This window comes from Bos indicus, chromosome 15 (assembly GCF_029378745.1).
Source record: "Bos indicus isolate NIAB-ARS_2022 breed Sahiwal x Tharparkar chromosome 15, NIAB-ARS_B.indTharparkar_mat_pri_1.0, whole genome shotgun sequence".
NCBI lineage: Eukaryota > Metazoa > Chordata > Mammalia > Artiodactyla > Bovidae > Bos > Bos indicus.
Window position 1 is genome coordinate 43,969,128 of NC_091774.1, and position 25,234 is coordinate 43,994,361.

The 25,234-nt window shown below is 42.7% G+C and overlaps 1 protein-coding gene and 1 pseudogene across 2 annotated transcripts in view; both read left to right on the top strand.

Moving 5' to 3' along the window:
* Positions 1-318: 318 nt before the first annotated feature.
* Positions 319-25,234, top strand: part of NRIP3 (nuclear receptor interacting protein 3) — a 28,335-nt gene continuing 3,419 nt past the window's right edge. Inside the window, exons 1-6 of one of the 2 annotated variants that reach the window (XM_019975832.2) lie at positions 319-494; positions 965-1,125; positions 20,164-20,325; positions 20,837-20,919; positions 23,206-23,345; positions 25,108-25,160. In XM_019975832.2, coding sequence (XP_019831391.1) covers positions 449-494; positions 965-1,125; positions 20,164-20,325; positions 20,837-20,919; positions 23,206-23,345; positions 25,108-25,160 — 645 coding nt within the window. In that variant the 5' untranslated portion in view covers positions 319-448. Of the gene's footprint in view, positions 495-853; positions 1,126-20,163; positions 20,326-20,836; positions 20,920-23,205; positions 23,346-25,107; positions 25,161-25,234 lie in introns of those variants that run through there. The other variant, XM_019975833.2, reaches the window with a different exon arrangement.
* Positions 24,443-24,668, top strand: LOC139176176 (small nucleolar RNA U3; annotated as a pseudogene).

The window sequence follows — 25,234 nt, forward strand, 5'->3', positions numbered from 1 at the left end:
GAGAGACCAGTGAACGACCCTCTGGACCGTAAGCCCGAGTGTTGGCTGAGAAAAAACGTGCTTTTCTGCCGGGTTTTCCAAAGAGCGAGTGCAGGACTCGTACTCTTCTGCAGTCGCGCGAGGACCCTCTCCACTCCTCAGCCCCAGGCTGAATGGCAGGCATCCGCCAGGCCCTGCTTCCCCAGCTCCGATGCGCGAGTACCGGGAGGAGGAGGGTCCCCAGAAGGCTGACTCTGGCCGGCCCGCAAGGGCTGCCCCCTCCCCAGTCACGTGGCCTAGTGGGTGGGGACCGATCTGAAGTTGGAGAAATCCAGAGCTATCCCAACTTCAGAGTGCGGCGCCCGTTCCTCCGGATCCCGGGCTCAATTTGAGCGCTGGGGCTCCAGGAGGAGCGCGGAGGTGGGAATTGGTGAAGCCGAGCAGCGGCGCAGACGGCGGGATTCCGGGCATGGCCCAGCTGTCTGTGATCCCGGGGTCGGCCACGTCGTGGACAGGTGAGCTGTACCCAGGTGGTGGCGGCGGCCGGCGTGGGCGAGGCTGCTCGGAAACTGCCCACCCCCCCAACGCCCCCCCGCCCCCCACCCCACACCTCATCTCGGTCCAGGGGATGCTGGGCACCTACAACGGGAGGGACCGGTTGGGTAAAGTGGCCGCAGTAGACTCTTGGCTCTCCGGGTCACTCCCGCTAGGGCCACTCCTCCTCGCCCCCACTGTCCCCGCAGCCGGCTGACGCGGCGGTGGGCAGCTGCGGGAAACGCTGGGGAGCCGCGCGCAGGCTGGGGGCGCTGTGCCGGCCCCGCCCCCCGGCGCGTACACAGACTGCTCCGCGTGACGTCACGCTCGGGTATAAAAACTGAGGCGCGCGGCTCTCGCTGCGCTGGAGGAGCTCGAGGCTGAGGGCGACCGTGGAGCGGGGAGAGACGGGGCCGCTGGGCCGCGGGCGCCTCAGCGATGTTTTACTCAGGGCTCCTCACCGAGGGCGGCCGCAAGGAGACAGACATGCGGGAGGCGGCGTCGCTGAGGCAGCAGCGCCGAATGAAGCAGGCCGTGCAGTTCATCCACAAGGACTCGGCCGACCTGCTGCCCTTGGACGGCCTCAAGAAGCTGGGTTCGTCCAAGGACACGGTGAGCCCCCGCGGCCGCACCCGCCTCGGGGACCCCGCGCGAGGTGGCCTGTCACCTTTGCGCTGTAAGGTCTCCTGGGGCCCGCCCTTCGCCGCTTTCACTGAGTCACCGGCCCGGCCCCCTCCGTCTCCAGCGCTGTCCGCTGTCTCTGGAGCTCTGTTGGGGTTTCCGCTCCATCCAGCATCCCCCTGCTTCAGTTTCTCTCAGGATTCCAGAGTAGCTTTTCCAGCTCGCTCTCCCTTCAGCGCACCCTCCTCCCTTCTTTCTCCTCTGGAGTAGAAGAGACCCTGCCTTCTTGCCCTCAGCTCCCCTTTCCTTTATTCGTAGTGCCCAGTTTGGTTGCCCGGGCCTTGAGCCTCGCGGCCAGGGTAGCTCCAGCTGCCTCCTAGGCTGCTTGGCCCGTCTTATGACTCCTAGTGGGTGTGAGGAGGAGAGAACGAAGTGGGAAGGGGGCTTCCTGGGCAGTCACCATATCCAGATCGCTTTTGTTGAATCCATTTCCCCTCTGTGCAAAATCTACTTCTCCGTTTGATTTTGGTCTCATCTACCCTTGACCTTCCAACGGGAGGGGGCGGGGAGAGAAAAGGGTGACCATGAAGGTTTCCTGAGCCCCAGACCTCTCTTCATCATTTTCCTCTCCTGCTGCTCCATCCCCAAAGACTGGATAGAGGGAGAAAGCCAGGCTGCTCCCTCTCTTCAACGGCTAATGTGTGGAGCTAGATCTGTGCTGGGGCTCCCGCAGTTCTTTCTTTCTTTTCCTAGCAAGGTTGTTCTTGGCATTAAGAAGGAGAAACTCCAGAACTGGAGTCTGAGTTCAAAGACCATACTGTCCTCTATCTATAGGGGGGATCTTATAGGGGGATAAAGGTTACTAGTTTAGAGAACTGTATCAAACTCCCCTCCTTAATTCACTGTAGTGGTGCTGCGCCAAATTGATGTTGAGTTTTGTACTTTCATCTGGAATTTTCTTGTAGTTTAACTTGTTTTCTTGAAGTTCATAATAACTTTATTCATCTAGGCAATAATTTATGAAGCATTACTTAAATGTCTTTTAAATGAAGTGGATGCTTTGTATAATTTTGCCAGTATTTTTGAGCTTTTGGAATGTTTAATTTGTCAGGGAAGAGGGTATCAGCCTGGACCACTGAAACTGCCATTTCCAGCCACATGTTGGGGATGGAGGGCAGAGCTGCTGAATCCATTTCTCTTTTTTAAAAATTTTATCAACTCTAATGAGACATAGATATCAAGATCAGATTTGCCCTCCCCCATTGTGATAGAGAATTATTTTTAGCTATTTATATGCAGGGGGTGTCTACTCAGTTATCCCGCTATGTTTTTTAAAGGATGTTTTACTTGAACAAGCCACAGGATAGGTAATCTGATTCATGCTAACTTAGAGTGGTGGATAAATGAAATGTATTCTTAGAAAAGAGATGACTGTTTTTCTTCCTTCCTTCCATTTTACAGCAGTCGAAATTCATTTAGCAAATCTGGTACAAATCTTCTTACTTTCAGGCCAAAATAATCCTAGTTCTTGGAAGCCTCAGGAGCCAATAAACAGTAATAGAAAAATAAGTCAAGTGTGGAATTTTCCCCCCTTCATGCTGAATTTAAGATGTTTCACATTTGGTTGTCCTGGGATGTCGAGGAGTTTCCTAGCCCTGAGGAACTGCCTCTCCATTCTTCTGCCAAGCATTCTTTATACTGCTTCATCCTTGTGTAGGAAGAATTCCATCTGCTTTTCTGACTCCAGTCTGTCTCAGTTGAGCCACACAGGAGCTGCTAATATGGAACAGGCAGTAGGCCGGAAGGAAGAAACATCCTCAAAGCAGGTTATTGCCATGGATGTGACACACTGCAGTTTACTGTGAGACCCTAACCCATGGTTCACAGTTTCTCTCCCCACTGCCCTCCACTGCCAGGGAGCTGATACTCTCTCACTGTTCTCACACCTGGAGTATGCAAGTGATTGCACAGAAGAGTTAGAACCAGTCACAGATGCTGAGGCAGACTGAGATAGGGCTAGGAGAGCTCTGAGTACTGGGGTGAAGTGGCATGCTTAAGCTTTCTTGGACCTTATGCTGCTGCCTCTGAATAATCTTAGAAATAATCTTAGAAGTACTGTGTCACTTGTCTTTATGGATATAGCTGGTAGTATAGACCAGTGTTGACTCAATGTTCTGTCACCGAAGTGAAATTTGGAGGATACCAAAATTGATTAGACAAGTCTATAGTACAAAACAGGCAGATTCTTTACCACCTGAGCCACTACTGAAGCCCAAAATTGATGATATAAGTCTATAGTACAAACTCAATAGAAGTGGGACAAGAAAAGGAAGGGGCGGCACCAGAGGAAGATAGGAGGGAAAGGATGAATTAGTTCTCACTGACTTTGGGGTTTGTGCTAGTGAGAAGATAGGTTGTTTTCTTCATACTGGTGACCTATATTAGAATTATATTGTTGAGTAGTCTGAATTATCTACCTTTTACCATGCTGTTTCTATAATATTCACTATTTGAATCCAGCCTGCCAACTTTTTGTTTTCTATTGGCAAAGAGCATCCATAGACAGTCAAACGTGGTCTTGTTCTCTTGGCCCCAGGGAAGTGCCTTTGCCCTATTCCTGTTTGTGTGTAGTTGGCTGCTACAAAGTCTACTGTGGAAATTAATCTTATTTCTTATGTTTGTGTGTGCGTGTATTAGATTAAGAACTAAAATCAGAGATATAAGTGAGTAATATTTTATTTCACTTATTATTATTATTCAAGTTGATGAAGCTAGAAAAAAATCACTCTTGGAACTTTGTGTATTCTAATTTCTTTTCTTTTAGCTACCAGATTAATAAATATTCTTCTCATTGAGGTGAAGACTTTTCAACTTTTAAAAATAGTCATGTCATGGTATAATATGCTGTCTTTCCTATATGATAATAGTACTGACCATCAGGGTATATCCTTACGTATTCAGGAATAAAAAGAGAGTTTGCTTTTTTATCTGTGATTGCTTCTGCGTATAGCCAAGTGCTTTAAGAAAACTCACTAGAATTAAAAGGCTGGGGAAGGAAATAAAGCAAAGCCAACCGACTGTGAAATAACCAGCCCTGTACTCTGAGTACGGATTTACCTGGTGGCTCAGTGGTAAAGAAACTGTCTGCTAATGCAGGAGATGCAGGTTTGATCATTGGTTGGGAAGATCCCCTGAAAAAGGAAATACTGCAGCCCACTCCAGTATTCTTGCCTGGGAAATCACATGGACAGAGGAGCCTGGTGGGGTGCAGTCCATGGGGTCAAAAAAGAGTCAGACACAGCAGCCACAAGGAATACACTGAGTATCTGATCCTCCTGATCAGAATCTCTGTCAATGAGGGCAGCCTTGGGTGTTACTCTATAGATTAATTTTTCATAATGCCACAAGACATCCATAATGCTGTAGATTTTGATCCAGAGGACTTTGGAGTTTTAGAAGAGGAGCATGAAATAGCAGTATAAATCAGTATCTAAGGCAAACTGAAGATTTCCAGAGCCATGATCAAATCCTAATTGTAGTAAACATTATTTGAACACTAGCTGTGTTCAGGACACAGTACTAGGAGCACACAGAAGAAAACAACAAAGTTTACCTATACAAGGAGTTTATAGATAGGGGGAAGGATAGGACCAATTGATTTATTTATTCCCCAAATATTTATTGAGCACTTTTTACATGTCAGGCATAATCTAGGTATTGAAGGTATAATAGTGAACCAAAACGGGTTTCCTGCCCTCACAGAACTTGCATTCTTGTGGGCGAGAAGGTAGAAAATAAATCAAGTAAATATATACTATATCGGGTTGTAATCAGCGCTATAGAGAAAATAAACCAGGATAAGGGAATAGAGAGTATAATGGCCAGGTAGAATGAAGTAGAGCCTTGCTGTTTTATCTAGGGTGATCAAGGAAGGCATCTCTGGTAAGATGTCACTATAGGAGATATTGAAGGAAATGAGAGAGCAAAATATCTTGGGGAAAAATGTTATAGGCAGAAGGAACAGCCAGTGCAGAGGCTCAAACATCATTGTGCTCGATGTGATTGAAGAATTATAAGAAGGCCATTGTGGCCAGAGCAAAATGAGCAAGAGGAAGTGATAGGAGACAACATCAGAGAGATAGTGGGAGTCCAAAGTACTTAGAGCCTTATAGGTCACTGTATAGATATTTAATCTGATAAGGGAAATGGGTGGAAAACTTTTTGCAAAAGGGTGAGATGATGTGACATTTCACAAACCAGACTATTGTGTGGATTAGGCTGTAGGCGGTAAGCGTGTAAGCAGGCAGACTAGTTAGGAAGCTGGTTAGTTAGCATTTAGATAGTAATCTAGGTAAAGATGATGGTACCTCAGAGTAGTGTGCTAGCAGTGAAGAGGACAAGAAAAGACCAGATTCTGGGTTCTTTTGAAGACAGAGCTGACAAGTTTAGTTGAGAGTTGGATTAAAGATCTGAAATAAGGAGTAGTCAAGAATGACGCTAATGTTTTTGATCTAGTCATTGGAAGAATAAAGTTTGTCATACACTGAAATGGCTAAGAAGTGCAAGTTAAGGATAGGAAATAAGAATCAGGAATTTGATTCTTGAACAAGTTAAGTTTGGGACATCTATTAGTTATTCAAGTGTAGATGTTGAATAGATAGTTCCATAAGAAGATGAATAATACCACCAAGAAGCTTATGCCATGTCAAGATATTACAGTCAATCAACACTAGAGATGTTCAGTGGAAGCAGTGACTACTCTGGCCTGGTATGACAATCGTGATGGAGAACAACATCTGATTAGAGTTTTATCATCCCCTGGAGAGTCAGCTGACTGTGATATATAGAGAGGAGGCTGCTTCCAGAGCATGCCCTAAAGAACCTCAGAATAAGAACTTTATAGGTTATCTGGTTGAATTCCCTGCCCCTGTATAAATCCTTTCCTACAATAATGCAGCCCACCAAGGGTAACTGAGAAACCACCGTCTCAGGAATAAGGCTGTTCTCTTTGAAAAAGCATGACTATTGGGTCATAAGGCAAAAGTAGAGACAGAACACAGAAGGCCTGGGGCAATGTGAGAGATTGCCTTAGGTGATCCCATGTGATTTTGAGCAGCTGTAATCCCAAGGATAATCTGTGTTTCTGTGGTGTAGAAAGGGTCACGTGTTGTATATTCAGCTTGTAAATAAAGAGAAAGCACAGAAATTAGTGCCCCTTTAGATTTCCAAGACCAGATAGAGACATGTATATTGGGCTTGAAGTGAGAGTCAGTCAGGAGTCCATGTCTGTCTACAAACTATACATGAGGATGAAAACGGAGTAAGCTGATTTCATGCCCTTTTAATAAAAAAAAAAAAGTGATCAGCTTCAATTTTAAGTTGAACATGAGGGTTTAAAATACATATATACACATACATATAATTATTAACATTTGCATGCTTACTCTATACCTGACACAACGTTAAATGCTTCATATGGACCATCTCATTTCATCCTCACAAGAGCTCTGCAGGGTACTTACTAACTTGAACCCAGCTTTGTCTGACTCCAAAGTGCATATATATTAAACAATATTCTAAGTCAAGAGTCGGCAAACTTTTTCTGTAAAGGACCAGATAGTAATTGTTTTTGGCTTTGCAGGCCAGTCTCTGTCTCAGCTACTCAACTGTGTTGTTATAATGCAGAAGCAGCCATAGACAGTAAACAAATGGGGTTGACTGTGTTCTAATAAAACTATTTACAAAAGTACACAACAGGCTGATTTGACTTGTGGGCCATATTTGCTGACCCCTATTTCTGAGTGTTCTATTGCTAAGCTAGAAATCTTGGGTTTCTCCTTTGAGAGTAAATACTACAAAGAAGGCAGACTTCTGTAATTTCTTCTATTTTCCAGTCTGGTCCATCCTATAAAGTGAAGTCACTCAGTTGTGTCCAACTGTTTGTGGCCCCATGGACTGTAGCCTACCAGGCTCGTTGGTCCATGGAATTTTCCAGGCAAGAGTACTAGAGTGGGTTGCCATTTCTTTCTCCAGGGGATCTTCCCGACCCAGGGATCGAACCCAGGTCTCCTGCATTGCAGGCAGACGCTTTACCTTCTGAGTCACCAGGGAAGCCCCATCCTATGGACCACAAAGATCTATTAGACTGATTCTGTGTGGATTCAGTGCAGCATAGGTAAGTGATTGAGAAGGTGACCTTAGAAGTTCTTGTTTAAATCATGATCCCATGGTATCCTGCAGTACAGCCTGCTTCCTCTCAACTCACTTTTCTTCCCACTCTACAGACTGGTTAGAAGAAATATTTAATATTTAACCTCAGCTGTGCTACCTAGAATACAAAGACCTCACATTTGAGCTTGCCTGCTTAGGATTTAGATGCCTAAATGCTGGTTAAGGTTTAGCAGCCACATTAGCGGAAACAGTAGAGAACCTGGGACTACTTAGGTTAGTAGTGGCCTTGTTGAACTAAAACATAAAGCAGGATCCACATCAGGAAGGTGACTTGATAGTTATGTCCAAAAGACCACCATAGTATCTGCAGCAGCTATCTGACTAGTGCGGTGCATCTTGAAGGATATCTGGAAAGTAGAAGATAGCCCTTGGAAAGCCAATATTTCAATAGACATAAAATAAACCACTTAAGCAAATTTACAAAGCAACACTCAAGGAGTGGGAATGCAAGTAGTACAAACTATGTAATGTATGAGTATTGAAGGGATTCTGAAAGAAAGAACTAGATGATGTTGATCAAGAAAACTTTCTGAAAAGTGAAGTGTAGAGATTTGTTCATTCAGTATTAATTCTGAAAGTAAGAACTAGATGATGTTGATCAAGAAAAGTTTTTTGAAAAAGTGAAGTATAGAGATTTGTCCATCCAGTATTATATCAAGACCTGGAGATATAGCTGTGATCAACACAATCAAGGCCCTTGCCCTTGTGAAGTTAATACTCTAGTGGGGGGAGTGAAATAAGAAACAACTAAATAAGCAAAATAATTCTGAACTTACAATTACTACAAAAGAAATAGTGGGATATGTTAGTAAGAGGTGGAGTACCTCTTTTAAATAGTATGGTCAGGGAAGATATTTTTGAGGAAGTAATGTTTGAACTGAGACTTGAATGATGAGAGCAAGCTAACTATTTGAAGTATTAGGGGGAGGACATTTCAGACAGAGGGAATGGCAGGTGCAAAGGCATTAGAATGGAAAAGGGATTTTGAGTGTGTATATAAAATGTATGAAAAGTTGGCAAGACTACAGAAAAGAACTGTGCAAAAAAAGCTCCTAATGACCCAGATAACCACATTAGTGTGGTCACTCACCTGGAGCCAGACATCCTGGAGTGTGAGGTCAAGTGGGCCTTAGGAAGCAGCACTATGAACAAAGCTAGTGGAGGTGATGGAATTCCAGCTGAGTTATTTCAAATCCTAAAAGATAATGCTATTAAAGTACACTCATTATGCCAGCAAATTTGAAAAACTCAGCAGTGGCCACAGAACTGGAAAAGGTCAGTTTTCATTCCAATCCCAAAGAAAGGCAATGCCAAAAAATGTTCAAATTACCACACAATTGCACTCATTTCACACGCTAGCAAGATTATGCTCAAAATTCTTCAAGATAGGCTTCAGCAGTATGTGAACTGAGGACGTCCAGAAGTACAAGCTGGATTTAGAAAAGGCAGAGGAACCAGAGATCAAATTGCCAACATATGCTGGATCATAGGAAAAGCAAGAGAATTAAAAAAAATCTACTTCTGCTTCATTGACTATGTTAAAGCCTTTGACTGTGTGGATCACAACAAACTGTGGAATATTCTTAATGAAATGGGAATACCAGACCACCTTACCTGTCTTTTGAGAAACCTGTATGCAGAACAAGAAACAACAGTTAGAACTGGACATGGAACTACAACCTGGTTCCAAATTGGGAAAGGAGTAAATCAAGGCTGTATACTTTCACCCTGCTTGTTTAATTTATATGCAGAGTAAATCATGCGAAATGTCCAGCTAGATGAATCACAAGCTGAAATCAAGATTGCCAGGAGAAGTATCAGCAACCTCAGATATGCAGATGATACCACTCTAATTGCAGAAAGTGAAGAGGAACTAAAGAGCCTCTTGATAAAGGGGAAAGAACAGAGTGAAGAAGTTGGCTTAAAACTCAGCATTCAGAAAACGAAGATCATGGCTTCCGGTCCTATCACTTCATGGCAAATAGATGGGGGAAATGTGGAAACTGTCAGATTTCAGGGAAAATACAGAAACTGTCAGATTTCATTTTCGTGGGCTCCAAAATCAATGCCTATGGTGACTGCAGCCGTGAAATTAAAAGTTGCTTGCTCCTTGGAAGAATAGCTATGACAAACCTAGACAGTGTATTAAAAAGCAGAGAGATCACTTTGCCAACAAAGTGTATTAAAAAGCAGAGACATCACTTTGCCAACAAAGGTCTGTCCAGTCAAAGCTATGGTTTTTCCAGTAGTCGTTTATGGATGTGAAAGTTGGACCATAAGAAGGCTGAGGACCTAAGAATTGATGCTTTTGAACTGGAGTACTGGAGAAGACTTTTGAGAGTCCCTTGGACAGCCAGGAAATCAAACCAGTCAATCCTAAAGGAAATCAACCCTGAATATTCATTGAAAGGACTGATGCTGAAGCTCCAATACTTTGGCCACCTGATGTGAAGAGCTGACTCATTGGAAAAGACCCTGATGCTGGGAAAGATTGAGGGCAAAAGGAGAAGGGAGCAACAGAGGACGAGATGTTGGATGGCATCACTGACTCAGTGGACATGAGTTTGAGCAAACTGTGGGAGATAGTGAAGGCCGGGGAAGCCTGGCATGCTGCAGTTCATGGGGTCACAAAGAGTTGGACACGACTTAGTGACTGAACAACAATAATGGTATGTATGTGGAGGTTGGAGAAATAGACAAGGACCAGATGATGCTGAGCCCTATAGACCATGGTAAGAAGTTTGAATTTTGTCTGAAGAACAATGGAAAGTCATTGAAGGTCTTTGAAGTAGGGGAATATATTATCTCACATATTTTTAAAAGCTTGCTCTGGTTGCTGTGTAGAGAATGATTTGGAGAAGAGTGAAGGAAGAGGTGGAAGACAAGCCAGGGGGGCTGTTATAGCACAGATAAGAGATGACAGTGGCTTGGATTAGATTGGAGGTAGTAAAGATGGGGAGAAGTAGATCGATGCCAAATAAATTTCAGAGGAAGCAGCAATACTACAGATCGTCCTCAACCTACGATGAGGTTACATCCTTATAAACACATCATAAGATGAAAATATTGTTAAGTCAAAAATTCATTTAATATACCTAGCCTATTGGACATCATATTTTAGCCTAGCCTTCCTTAAACGTGCTCAGAACACATTACCCTGAAATTGGGCAAAATCATCTAACACAAATCCTATTTTATAATAAAGTATCAGATATCTCATGTAATTTATTGACTATCACACAGAAAGTGAAAAAAGAGAATGGTTGTATGGGTCCAAAAGAGTTGTAAGTGTATCAGTTGTTTGCCCTTATGATCATGAGGCTAACTGGGAACTTCAGCTTACTGCCTCTGCCCAGTGTCATGAGAGAGTGTTGTGCTGTGTAGCAGTAGCCCGGAAAAGATCCGGATTCAAAGTATGTTTTTTACTGAATGTGTATTACTTTGGCACCATCACAAAGTTGAAAAATCAGAAGTTTAACCATTGTAAGTTGGGGACCAACTCGGGATATACTTCGGATGGAAAGTTAGGAAGTTTGATTCTCTTCTGAGAATCAAAAGAATCAAAATGGGTAGGTGGGTAATGGTGCCATTTTACCAGGTTAGTGGAAAGGAAGTAATCCAGAACATTAAAATGGAACAGGACTTTGAAGCTCATACCTCTTTTATTACTGATGAAGAATATGAGACTGATAAAAAAAAAGTAATACTTAGAGAGATTAGTGATTTACTCAAGGTAGTATGTGACAAGTGGTCATTTTGCTGAAATAGAAAACCTTCATGGAGGAAATAAAGGTAAGATTGGGAAGCAGGATGAGTTAGTGGAAGGTCTTAAATGCTAAATTGCATATTTTGTGTTTAATACAGCTGGCAAGAGAACCATTGCAGGAGAAGGAGACCATGATATAATGTCTTAGATTATTTGAACTTAGCTATAACAGCAGAAATGGGGAGAAATCTGTGAGGTGTTAAAACAGCAGAATTTCACTCACCAAGATGAAGATTATGGGAGAAAGCACAAGTTTTGTGGGAAAGATCAGTGGGACAAGTTAAGTTTGAAAGTGCCTGTGAGGTGTCTAAGTGGAGAAGTTCAAAGAGACAATTGGTTCTATGGATCTGAAACTCAGAAACAAAGGCTGGGCATGAGACAGAGTCATCATCATAAAGGCAGTTATTTACACAATGAAAGTAGGTAAGATTGCCCTTAAAGGTTTTGTCAAGTGAGAAGGGGACCCAAGGAGAGCAATGAGGAACACTAACATTTAGGAAATGAGCAGAGGCAAAAGAACCAATAAATGATATAGATGTAGAATAGATAGAAAAGTGGTTTCAGAAGCCAGTGGAGGAGAGTTTCAAGAAAAATGGAAAGTTGTTTATTAAAGCATTGTTTCTAATGGCAGATATGTAGAAACAATCTAAATGTCCATTAGTAGTTATGTAAATTGAGGTGTGTTTGTACCACAGACTCATATGTTTACAGATGATGTACTGTTTTAAAATGCAGAAAGTAGGGCATATGTAAAAAAAAAAATAGGTGCTAAGGTTTTTGGATAATCTGACATTACATCTGCATTGGACTGCAAGGAGATCAAACTAGTCAATCCTAAAGGAAATCAGTCCTGAATGTTCATTGGAAGGACTGATGCTGAAGCTGAAGCTCCAATACTTTGGCCACTTGATGTGAATAACTGACTCATTAGAGAAAACCCTGATGCTGTGAAAGACTGAAGGCAGGAGGAGAAGGGGACGACAGAGGATAAGATGGTTGGATGGTTGGATGGTGTCACCGACTTGATGGACATGAGTTTGAGTAAGCTCTGGGAGTTGGTGATGGACAGGGCAGCCTGGCATGCTGCGGCCTACAGGGTCACAAAGAATTGCACACAAATGAGCGACTGGATTGAAGTGAACTGAAGTTACATTATTGGGGTGTGTGTGGGGGTATCAGCATGCATATATGTGTGTGCATATGTACACATGTACATGCACTTCAGTTTTTGCACAATTTGGCAGACAGAGTTAGTTGGCTAAATTAGAAGTGGCCATGTGAATTCTGACCAAGAAGATACAGGCAGAAAACTGCTGAGGGAACTTCTGGGAAAGCTTTTGCTTTCCTGATAAAAAGGATAGATGACAGAGAGTCCCCTCTTCCTTCCTCCTTTTTTGGATGTGGATGAAATGCCTGGAGCTGGGGCACCCATTATAAGACCATGAGGGAATATCCATGAAAATTACAGAAACAATAGCCCTGAAATTGTTAATCAGCTGAATTAATGCCTGCAGCTACCTACCTCCATCTTCTTGTTATATGAGAAGAAAATATACCTCCATTCAAGCCCCATAAAGTTGGTTTTTCTTGTGGCTATATGCTTTCTTAATGTATAGGGTATATTTTTAAAATTTATATTTTATCAAAAATATACATGTATATAATTTAAAACTTCAAAAAATTTTTGAACTGTTCCTTAATTCTCTTATTACTCTCCATCATGTCCCCTCTCCTACTATGCTAATATTGTAATATGTTCAGTTCAGTTCAGTTGCTCAGTCGTATCTGACTCTTTGCGACTGCATGAACCGCAGCACACCAGGCCTCCCTGTCCATCACCAACTCCCAGAGTTTACCCAAACTCATGTCCATTGAGTCGGTGATGCCATCCAACCATCTCATTCTCTGTTGTCCCCTTCTCCTCCTGCCTTCAATCTTTCCCTACATCAGGGTCTTTTCAACATCAGGGTCTTTTCAGCTCTTCTCATCAGGTGGCCAAAATATTGGAGTTTCAGCTTCAACATCAGTTCTTCCAATGAACACCCAGAACTCATCTCCTTTAGGAGGGAGTGGTTGGATCTCCTTGCAGTCCAAGGGACTCTCAAGAGTCTTCTCCAACACCACAGTTCAAAAGCATCAATTCTTCAGCACTCAGCTTTCTTTATAGTCCAACTCTCACATCCATACATGACCACTGGAGAAAAACATAGCCTTGACTAGATGGACCATTGTTGGCAAAGTAATGTCTCTGCTTTTTAATACGCTATCTAGGTCAGTCATAACTTTCCTTCCAAGGAGTAAGCATCTTTTAATTTCATGGCTGCAATCACCATCTGCAGTGATTTTGGAGCCCAAAAAAACAGTCTGTCACTGTTTCCCCATCTATTTGCCATGAAGTGATGGGACCAGATGCCATGATCTTAGTTTTCTGAATGTTGAGCTTTAAGCAAACTTTTTCACTCTCCTCTTTCACTTTCTTCAAGAGACTCTAGTTCTTCACTTTCTGCCATAAGGGTGGTGTCATCTGCATATCTGAGGTTATTGATATTTCTCCCGGCAATCTTGATTCCAACTTGTGCTTCTTCCAGCCCAGCGTTTCTCATGATGTACTCTGCATAGAAGTTAAATAAGTAGGGTGACAATATACAACCTTGACGTACTCCTTTTCCTATTTGGAACCAGTCTGTTGTTCCATGTCCAGTTCTAACTGTTGCTTCCTGACCTGCATATAGGTTTCTCAAGAGGCAGGTCAGGTGGTCTGGTATTCCCATCTCCTTCAGGATTTTCCACAGTTTATTGTGGCCCACACAGTCAAAGGCTTTGGCATAGTCAATACAGCCGAAATAGATGTTTTTCTGGAACTCTCTTGCTTTTTCCATGATCCAGCGGACGTTGGCAATTTGATCTCTGGTTCCTCTGCTTTTTCTAAAACCAGCTTGAACATCTGGAAGTTCACGGTTCACGTGTTGCTGAAGCCTGGTTTGGAGAATTTTGAGCATTACTTTACTGGTGTGTGAGATGAGTACAATTGTGCGGTAGTTTCAGCATTCTTTGGCATTTCCTTTGTTAGGGATTGGAATGAAAACTGACCTTTTCCAGTCCTGTGGCCACTGCTGAGTTTTCCAAATTTGCTGGCATATTGAGTGCAGCACTTTCACAGCATCATCTTTCAGGATTTGAAATAGCCCAAATGGAATTCCATCACCTCCACTAGCTTTGTTCATAGTGATGCTTTCTAAGACCCACTTGACTTCACATTCCAGGATGTCTGGCTCTAGGTGAGTGATCACACCATTGTGATTATCTGGGTCTTTTTTGTACAGTTCTTCTGTGTATTCTTGCCACCTCTTCTTAATATCTTCTGCTTCTGTTAGGTCCCTACCATTTCTGTCCTTTATTGTGCCCATCTTTGCATGAAATATTCCCTTGATATCTCTAATTTTCTTGAAGAGATCTTTAGTCTTTCCCATTCTATTGTTTTATTTCTTTGCACTGATTGCTGAGGAAGGCTTTCTTATCTCTCCTTGCTATTCTTTGGAACTCTACATTCAAATGGGTATATCGTTCCTTTTTCCTTTGCTTTTTGCTTCTCTTCTTTTCACAGCTATTTGTAAGGCCTCCTCAGACAGCCATTTTGCTTTTTTGCATTTCTTTTTCTTGGGGATGGTCTTGATCCCTGTCTCTTTTACAATGTCACAAACCTCCCTCCATAGTTCATCAGGCACTCTGTCTATCAGATCTAGTCCCTTAAATCTATTTGTCACTTCCACTGTATAATCATAAGGGATTTGATTTAGGTCATACCTGAATGTTCTAATGGTTTTCCCTACTTTCTTCAATTTCAGTCTGAATTTGGCAATAAGGAGTTCATGATCTGAGCCCCAGTCAGCGCCTGGGGCGCTGTTTTTGTTGGCTGTATAGAGCCTCTCCATCTTTGGCTGCAAAGAATATAATCAATCTGATTTTGGTATTGACCATCTGGTGATGTCCATGTGTAGAGTCTTCTCTTGTGTTGTTGGAAGAGGGTGTTTACTATGAACAGTGCATTCTGTTGGCAGAACTCTATTAGCCTTTGCCCTGCTTCATTCTGTACTCCAAGGCCAATTTTGCCTGTTACTCCAGGTGTTTGTTGACTTCCTACTTTTGCCTTCCAGGCCCCTATAATGAAAAGGACATTTTTTTGGGGTGTCAATTCTAGAAGGTCTTGTAGGTCTTCATAGAACTGTTCAACTTCAGCTTCTTCAGCATTACTGGTTGGGGCATAGACTTGGATTACCGAGATATTGAATGGTTTGCTTTGGAAATGAACAGAGATCATTCTGTTGTTTTTGAGACTGCATCCAAGTACTGCATTTTAGACTCTTTTGTTGACTATGATGGCTACTCCATTTCTTCTAAGGGATTCTTGCCCACAGTATTAGATATAATGATCATCTGAGTTAAATTCACCCATTCCAGTCCATTTTAGTTCGCTGATTCCTAAAGTTCAACGTTTACTCTTGCCATCTCCTGTTTGATCACTTCCAATTTGCCTTGATTCATGGACCTAACATTCCAGGTTCCTATGCAATATTTCTCTTTACAGCATTGGACCTTGCTTCCATCACTGTCTTTAAGCTTCCATTATTACCATTGAGTAGTTGTATGTAATTCTGATTCCTAATCCTTTGTGTTTGAATCTTCTTTTTCTCTCTAAAAACTTTTGGAATCTTTGTCATCCATGATATTCCAAAAATTCTTAATTGTGTGAAATCTTGGTGTGGATCTTTTATCTTTCATTATGCAAGGCTCCATGTGAACTCTTTCAATCTGTAAGCTCATATCCTTCAGTTCTGGTGTAGTAGGGTGCTCCACCCTCATCCTCAGCTGTTGTAGGAATCTGTTCTAAGCCTAGCCAAACTATCAACCAACCAAAATCTTTTGATTTACTCTTACAAAAAAGAATAAAGTATTGGCATTCTTCCCAGTTGTCTGAGTCAAGTAGGAGTCCCATGCAGGCTTTATATTAATCTCTTTCCAGCTCTAATTGTACCCTCCAACTGTAGTTTCTAATATCTCTAAGATTCATCAGCTTTCCCAGGGTTTTTAAGTAGGAAAACTGCTTTTACAGCTAGACCCCCAAGTATCAGTTCAGTTCAGTTGCTCAGTCATATCTGACTCTTTGCAACCCCATGGACTGCAGCACGCCAGGCTTCCCTGTCCATCACCAACTCCTGGAGCTTACTCACACTGATGTCTATCGAGTCGGTGATGCCATTCAACCATCTCATCCTCTGTCATCCCTTTCTCCTCCTGCCTTCAATCTTTCCCAGCATCAGGGTCTTTCCAATGAGTCAGTTCTTCGCATCAGGTAGCCAAAGTATTGGAGTTTCAGCATCAGTCCTTCCAATGAATATTCAGGACTGATTTCCTTTAGGATTTACTGATTTATCTCCTTGCAGTCCAAGGGACTCTCAAGAGTGTTCCCCAACACCACAGTTCAAAAGCATCAATTCTTTGGTGCTTGGCTTTCTTTATAGTCCAACTCTCAAATCCATACATGACTACTGGAAAAATCCTAGCTTTGACTAGGCAGACCTTTGTTGGCAAAGTAATGTCTCTGCTTTTTAATATGCGTATATATGCTTTATACCCCCAAGTATAAAATAGTTCAAATATAATAATTTATTGTTTTAAAAGTAACAGTTCTAGTGGAAAGGTCAACAAGATAGCCCTCTTCCATGTAGTCATTTGGGGAACTCAGGCTGATGGTGGCTTTTTATCTTAAACATGTTACCTCCAGGAAGGTTACCCTAGGGGTCATCTCCATTTCAGCCAGTCAGAATAGGAGAAGAGTATGGAGGAGTTGTGCACAGGAGAGTTTTATGAGCCAAGCCTAGAAGAGGTGTGTGTCACTTTTCCTCACATTCTGCTTGCCAGACTCAGTCATATGGCCTTATCTAACAACAGGAAAGACTGGGAAACATAATCTACATATCTGTCCAGAAAGAAGAGGAAATCATGGATAGCTGGTGGCCTCTACTACTCTAGTGTTCCATGAAGTAGAATGGTGTGAAGAATTTAGCTTTCTCTAGTCTAGTCATTTACCAGTTTTTGGTCTGTTTTTTAGATTCCAAGATTTTGTCAATGTCTCTTTTGTTGTTGTTGTTGTTGTTTACTATTCTTTTTGTGAAAGGTTTAGGCCTTTCTAACTCCTTGACTATCATTTTAGTGAAATTTTGGTTGGGAGCAGAGGTAAATGTGCTGTTACATTGTCATTTAAAACATGAGGCCATAATTAATTGACTACAGAGAAGCATCTCTGAGATTCATATGAGTTTATTGGCTGTGAATTTTCAACTCCTGAACTGTACTGTGAATACTTTTAGTTATAAAAATAAATGAAAATAATTATATGTACTGACATGGAAAAATGCCTTTCATATATTAAAAATTTTTTTTTTAATTTAGAAGAGTATTATGATGTGATCCTATTTTTATTTATGTTTGTAAATGCATTAAAATTTGGGGGGACTTCCCTGGTGGTGGTTGAAATTGTGCATTCTCAATTCAAGGGGCACAGTTCAATCTCTGGTTTGGGAACTAAGATCTCACATGGAACTAAGCAAAAAAAAGGAAGGGTATTCTTCTAAATTTGATGGTTGTCATTTGTAGGGAGTGAAACTAAGAAGGGTGAGGTGCTGAGGAAGCTTTCCCTTTTAATTGTATGTGCTTTAGTGATATTTGAATATTTTACATTGAACATGTGTTATGCTTAAACCTTTTTTGGTTACTAGACAAAGGAATAGTCACCAGGGCCAAATGCCCTAGAGAATGAAGGCTGAAAAATGTCTATCAGATTTGGAAATTAGGAGATCATTATTGGTATTGTGGGATCATAAGTGATTTCAGTGAAAAAATATAGAATGTCAGGAAATAGAATAGTGATTTCAACCTTTATTAAAGGCCAATTAAGACAAGGGTGTGATTAGATTGGGCTTCCCAGGTGGTGCTAGTGGTAAAAACCTGACTGCCAATGCAGGTTCAATCCCTGGGTTGGGAAGACCCCCTGGAGGAGGGCATGACAGCTCACTCCAGTATTCTTGACTAGAGAATCCCATGGACAGAGGAGACTGGCGGGATACAGTCTATAGGGTCGCAAAGAGTTGGACAGGACTGAATGACTTAGCACATGATTAAGTTAGGATGTGGCATTGAAGAGACAGGGTCTGGAGTTCTGTGGAGTTTTCTCCCCAGTATATGAGAACTTGGAGTGTGTATTAATATATAGGCTGTGGAGAAGGGGTCTAGGAGGAATAATCAGAAGAGAGATAACTCAAGGGAAATGATTTCAGAACCTTCCTCATTTGCCTCATCTGTCCGATGATTAGACTCCTCTCAAGATTTAGAGTATCCAGGTAAAGTGGTATTCAGCAAGACCACTGTAGAAGGAAAGCCACAAACTTTAGGTTAGGAGGGCCTAGGTTAGACAGCCTTTGAAGTCCCTTCCAGTCTTCAGTTCTACAAATCCAGCTTATCTGAGTTGGTTCTGCTAAGCATAAATCTGACAGAAACAAACACCTGCTTTCATATAAATCTAGGCTTATGAGTGAAAGAGATAAGAATGAAAAATTTCTGTTTCTTTTGCAGAGCAAAGCATTCTCCCAGGGTCAAATTGGGAAATCTGACAAAGTTAGCACTTCCTGTAGCTCCTTATCAAGTTAAGAATCCCTCATTTTCATTTAATTGCACCCCCCTCCTTTTCCCAAGGATGCTAATTTAGAATCTGCCTTGCCAAGAATCAGTGTATTTTGGGAATCTATTTCTTCACCTCACCAGGGTTACAGTGAGTCACGGCTCTGACTCCTTTCTTCCTCAGAAATTTGTGAGATGGTGGATAATGAAGACTTCTCCAATTCTCCCCCCTTGCTGGGGAATGTTCTAGGCTCTGGGCTTCTAGGAGTGACTCTCTTCCCTTTAGAATTGAAATGCCGTCTAGAATGTGTCACGGAGATACTTGGGATAAGGCTTTATCCTCTGAGGGATTTTAAGTATTATTGTAAACTGGAAATAATGTGCTCCTGTAGAGATTTTGCAGGTCAAATGACTTCAAGAAGTGGCTTACACTTTCTGGAGGCCACTTGGAGTAGAAAGAGTAGAACGTAGTTCTATCTACCCTAGTAACTCCTAAACGCTATCAAAGAGCACACTTGAATTCACATTCCTTATTCTGCTTCCTAACATTATGTATCCTGGCATGGATATAAGGTCTAATTAAGCCCCCTGCTTCTTGGTCAGTTTCTGCCCCCTTTATACTCCACTTAAGAGTGGCCCATTAAGAGAGAGAATGGATAACAAGCATATAGCAGGAGGAGCCTAATGCTTCTTGAAGTCCAGGAGGTAATGGTAAGGATGATTCTCATGGCTTCTGCCAGGTTCTAATGTGTATCTCCTAAGAGGGTTATTCAGCAGGTATAACTTGTCTTCCCACCTCATCCACCCCATTGGATGACTCAACCAACAGGAGAGAGCCAAGTCACTAAGGCATATGCATTTGAGTCCAAAAGATAAAGACTGTGAGGAAGTGAGACTTGAAATAGAAGTATACAGAACTCCTGAAAACCAGTGCTAAGAAGGTTTCTTTGGCCTGTGAGAATTAGCTGCCCTTACTTATAAGTTCTCTGGAAAGATACATTTATCCCACATAGACTAAAGCCACTTTTCTCCTGAAATGTCCTTGTAAGGGAAGGGAAGGCAGCAAGCCCAGGTAGTACAAATCACAAGAGTCTCTTACTTTTCTTTAGCCATGGAATACTGGCCGTGTTCACATTTCCCAGAATCCCATAATGCTTTTTCATTTGAGGAACTACTGTTCTGATAGTTCCTGCTCTGATAATACTCATGAAATCCGTACTTGAGGGAAGAATAAATAAGAGGCAAAGGTGGAGCTCAGTTATGTGAGGCTCCTTCATTATTTCCATGGCACCTGGGAGACAATAGGGGAGGGGGAACATGGCCTGTCACTAAGAAGCCTCTGCTTTCTGTTCCCCAAGCAACCTCATAACATTCTGCAGAGGCGCCTCATGGAAACCAACCTATCTAAGCTCCGAAGCAGTCGTGTCCCTTGGGCCTCCAAGACCAACAAATTCAATCAGGCCAAGTCTGAGGGGCTGAAGAAGTCTGAGGATGATGACATGATTTTGGTTTCTTGCCAGGTAAAGTTCTGATAATAACTTTTCCAGGTTTTCTGCAGAGTAGGATTCAGGTCTAATAAGATCCCAATAATGGGGCCCTTTCCTCCAAATTGTATAGAATGTGGATGTTATCATGGAATTCTTAAATGAGTTTTAAGGGGGCACTCTGTGCATCACTGGAAGTGTATGCAGTATTTTGTATGCATGTTCCTCCTTTATGAGGAAAAGGACTAAATGTTTCATCAGATTTGCAAAGGGATATGTGATACACACACACACAGTTAAAAGCCACTTTGTGTATACAAGGAAACATCCCAAAGTCCTTTGGGATCCTCTGTCAGCTCTACAATCAGCAGGAAAAAGAACCCCTCAAAGGAGACACCACAATGGATACAGATGGGACACTATCCTCCATAAATGTGAAGATGCTCTCCAACCCTGCCTTTCATGTGACATCTGCTGCTTGCTCTTTGGATTTCTCTTCCTTTTTGCATCTCTGGCTTCCGTTGAACAGTATATTTTCTCTCCACAGTGTGCTGGAAAGGATGTGAAAGCCTTGGTTGACACAGGCTGTCAATATAATCTCATCTCTTCAGCCTGTGTGGACAGACTGGGGTAAGTAGCCACTTGTACTAGAAGTCAGATGCTATATGCTCTTTGCTTGAATTTATTTTGAAGTTCAGGCTTTCCATTAAAACAAACTGTTACTCACTCAGTCATGTCTGACTCTTAGCAACCCCATGAACTGTAGCCAACCAGGCTCCTCTGTTCATGGGATTCTCCAGGCAAGAATATTGGAGTGGTTTGCCATGCCCCCCTCCAGGGGACCTTCCCTACCTACCCAGCGATCGAACCCGGGTCTTCCACATTGCAGGCAGATTCTTTACCATCTGAGCCACCAGGGAAGCATTATCTCCCATCAATTAAGTTTTGAACAAAGACCTTTGGGCTCTGGAATGAGAAAATATGAGATCCTTGACTCATTGCATGCCATGCCCTGATCCTGATTTGTGCCCTTCCCAGACAGCAAATTAAAAAGAGCTGCCCTGTAGGTATAGCCCAGAGAAGTAAAATCAGGGATGTGGTTGACCTTGGCTTACTTGGAGTTCTGGAGGTCACCCTGGCTGTCCCAAGAAGCATCAGTGAGACCGTGGAATAGAGCTATTGGGCCTGAACCATCACAGGTGTGATTAGTGTCTTTCCTTTCTGCAAATAACATGTAAAATCAGATCTTACTGATGTCCCTGCTGTGGACTGGATGTGAGGCAGACACCTCATATATTGAATATATTAAGTTCTCTAAAAGCTGGAATTGGGTTCTCCCTCTTTTTTAGTCAGAGAAAGGCATTTTGTATCTTCCCTCCTTTTCACTCAATCCGTCCTTTCATTCTCTTTCTTCTTCCTTTTCTTCTCTCCAGAATACCAGGTGGGCCCTGAGGTCTAGCCCAGAATTGGGAGGATCAATCCAATATCTTTTTCCACTTCTCTAGCTCTAAGTACAACAAAGCATCCCCCAGCCCAGATCTCTGTATTGAAATAATGACTAGAGTAGATGTAATGGCCCATTTTAAGCTACTTTAAAAAATATTCTTGTTCTTAGGCAGGACTTGCACAAATCTTGATTTGTAGATCAGTGACTTCTGCCCACAGGACCTGTTCCTTCTTGTTTCTACCTTCTCACCCCTCACCACTGACTCTTTGCAGCTGGCTCTATGGGTTTTGTGCATTGCTATTTAGGGTGGTGGGGGAGTCCAAAGACACAAGTGCTCCTGTGGGAAGAATCCTGAGCCTTTTTATGCAGTGAAGAGATGACCTATAGTGCAACATGATGTTTCCAGAAAGACTAATAATGTCCTGGTGCATAATTAGGCAGTAGACTGCCATGATTCCAGAGGAGTTAATAACCATCTATAAAACTGCAATTATTTTCCTTTTGCATAGGCTGTAACACCAAAAGAGAGAAAATGGAGTAAAGCAGAAGTATCGGCACAGAGAGTCCATAATTAAGTATTTATCCACCAACTCATAGTAGCTCGGATGCTGGCTCTTCCAACCAGCTTACATAACTGTGTGAAACCTTGGTGCTGTTCTTTCCTTTCTCTTCTAGACAGACAAGTTAAATTAACTAGGAATTAACCAATATCAATGCACTCAGCAAGTAAGTACCTACCTCTACCAACCTTATAGCCTAAGACTAAGTGAAGAAGATAGACTAAAACAAAGACAAAATTAGACATTGAACAAAACATCTTCTAAAATTAGGACTAATCTGCCCAGTCTGAGATCTTTACCCACAGATGTGTAAAAGGCTCTGCTAAGTCACTACAGTCGTGTCCGACTCTGTGTGACCCCATAGACGGCAGCCCACCAGGCTCCCCCGTCCCTGGGATTCTCCAGGCAAGAACACTGGAGTGGGTTGCCATTTCCTTCTCCAATGCATGAAAGTGAAAAGTGAAAGGGAAGTCACTCAGTCCTGTCCGACTCTTCGCGACCCCATGGACTGCAGCCTACCAGGCTCCTCCGTCCATGGGATTTTCCAGGCAAGAGTACTGGAGTGGGGTACCGTTGCCTTCTCCGTGTAAAAGGCTATGTTAACTAAACTGCCTTGCACATAGGTGGGGATGTTGGAATGCAGAAAAGGATTCTCTGAGTGTGTCCCACGAGTTCAGATAGTGACATAGCTTTCTAGAACAGGAGCTAAATCTTTATATATTTTTTTATATACCCCCTGGCATGTTTAGGATAAAGTGCTCAAACAAGAAATGTAGGCTAACATTTTCTTTTGATAAATTAACCCAGGAAATCCCTGGAATATTCCAGCTGTGTGTCAGAAGGTAGGCATTGCCAGATTCCATCAGAAACCTCTGCCAAGGGGATTCTGGTATTTGCTCTCTGGTGCAGACTCAAGGAGCATGTCAGATCTCACAAGCATGAAGGAGAGAGGCTTTCTCTACCCCGGCATCTGAAAGTTGTGGGCCAGATTGAGCACCTGGTGATCACACTGGGCTCCCTCCGCCTGGACTGCCCAGCAGCTGTGGTTGGTGAGTTGAATTGGGGACTGGGCCTGTGGACCCCTAAGGTAAACCCTCTCCCTCCTTCCACCAAACCCTCATGGGATCTCAGGCCTGTAAGTACTGACTTCTTTAAAACCCCAGGTTTCTACTTTTTTGTACTATAAACCTTTTCCCAGTTTTTGCCTTCCAAAGTACTAGATGGGCCTTGAGCTACATTCAAGACATGTTGAAAATCACTCAGAGAATAAAAAATTTCAAGGGGTAAGAAAACAAAAATTTCTGTGTGCCAGTAAAAGTGGCTCCTGAGAACTTTCCATGGGCTAGTTAGAGGTAGAGGGCAAGATCCTCTTACTCCTTTGCCATAAATCCCATCATAACTTCTCACCAATTCCTATACTTTCTCTCATGTACTCTATTTCCCACTACTCTAAGTTCCTGGTTTTTGTCCAAAGGCCTTGCTCTGTCCTTTAAAGTAAAAAGACCTGGGTTTGAATCTTGATTCTACCACCTTTTGTCATTCAATCGTGTCCAACTCTTTGAGACCCTATGGACTGTAGCCCACCAGACTCCTCTGTCGGATTTTCCAGGCAAGAATACTGGAGTAGGTCGCCATTTCCTTCTCCAGGATATCTTCTCAGCCCAAGGATTGGACCTGGGTCTCCTGCATTGCAGGTGGATTCTTTACCACCTGATCCACCAGGGAAGCTCAAACTATAATGATCTGGGGCAAATTACTTAATATAAGAAACTCAAGTCTGCGGACTTCTCCAGCAGGCGAGAGGCAGTCCACGCAGACCTGTGGCAGGAAGCAGGTTGCTTGGCCTGCAGAGGGGCACCTCGACGGTACTTGGACCCTGGTGGCTCCAAGTGCGGTGGGCAGGGTAATAGCAGCTTCTCATAGGATTCAGAAGCAAGCCATGTATTTTGATGCGGCTTGTTGCTGCTTTGAAGGGTTTCTGAACAATTTATGAGCAAAAATGGTGTTTTAAAGTTTGCCATTTTAGTGAATTATGGGATGTAAGATGGAAATACTTGTGATGAGGCAAGGGGAGTGACAAAAATGTGGCCATGAGTAGGAAGTGAGTGGCGTTCATGGATGCAGCAGCGGCTTATGGTAGGAGACTAAGACTGTGCTTTCAGGAATCATCTTTATAGTTCATTGCTAGAGAATTTTTCTTGAGTGGGTATTGTACTCTTATTGTACCCAAAAGCCACGAGGGAGAGGTACAGTGTTCCTTACTGAGTGTGAAGCCAATTCTTGGTAGTGTGTTTTTTCTTTGTAACTGCCATTGGTTATTGATGATCTATTTTCTAATTATCTGGGAGAGTAAAAAAGGTCATGTGAGTGGCTTTGTATGAAAAAAAAAAAAAAAGAGAGAAATGCTTGCTGCTAAGTCGCTTCAGTCATGTCCGACTGTGCGACCACACTGACGGCAGCCCACCAGGCTCCCCCGCCCCTGGGATTCTCCAGGCAAGAACACTGGAGTGGGTTGCCATTTCCTTCTCCAGTGCATGAAAGTGAAAAGTGAAAGTGAAGTCGCTCAGTCATGTCCGACTCTTCGAGACCCCTTGGACTGCAGCCTACCAGGCTCCTCTGTCCGTGGGATTTTGCAGGCAAAAGTACTGGAGTGGGGTGCCATTGCCTTCTCCTAGAGGAATGCTTAGTAGATGTTTATTAGATGGATGGGAGAGAGGGAAGTTGTATAGAACCTAAAGGTGATTAGGCTGATTTCTAAACAACATGGGAATGGTTAAATCCTAGGTGTTTTTTTTTTTTTTTTCTTATTAGAGGATAATGAGAAGAATTTGTCTCTTGGTCTGCAGACTCTCCGATCCTTGAAGGTATGATTGTTTCTACTAACCCATTGGTACCTTTTGCCTGAGGTAAGTGTTCTCTTACACAGTGAAATCATTGA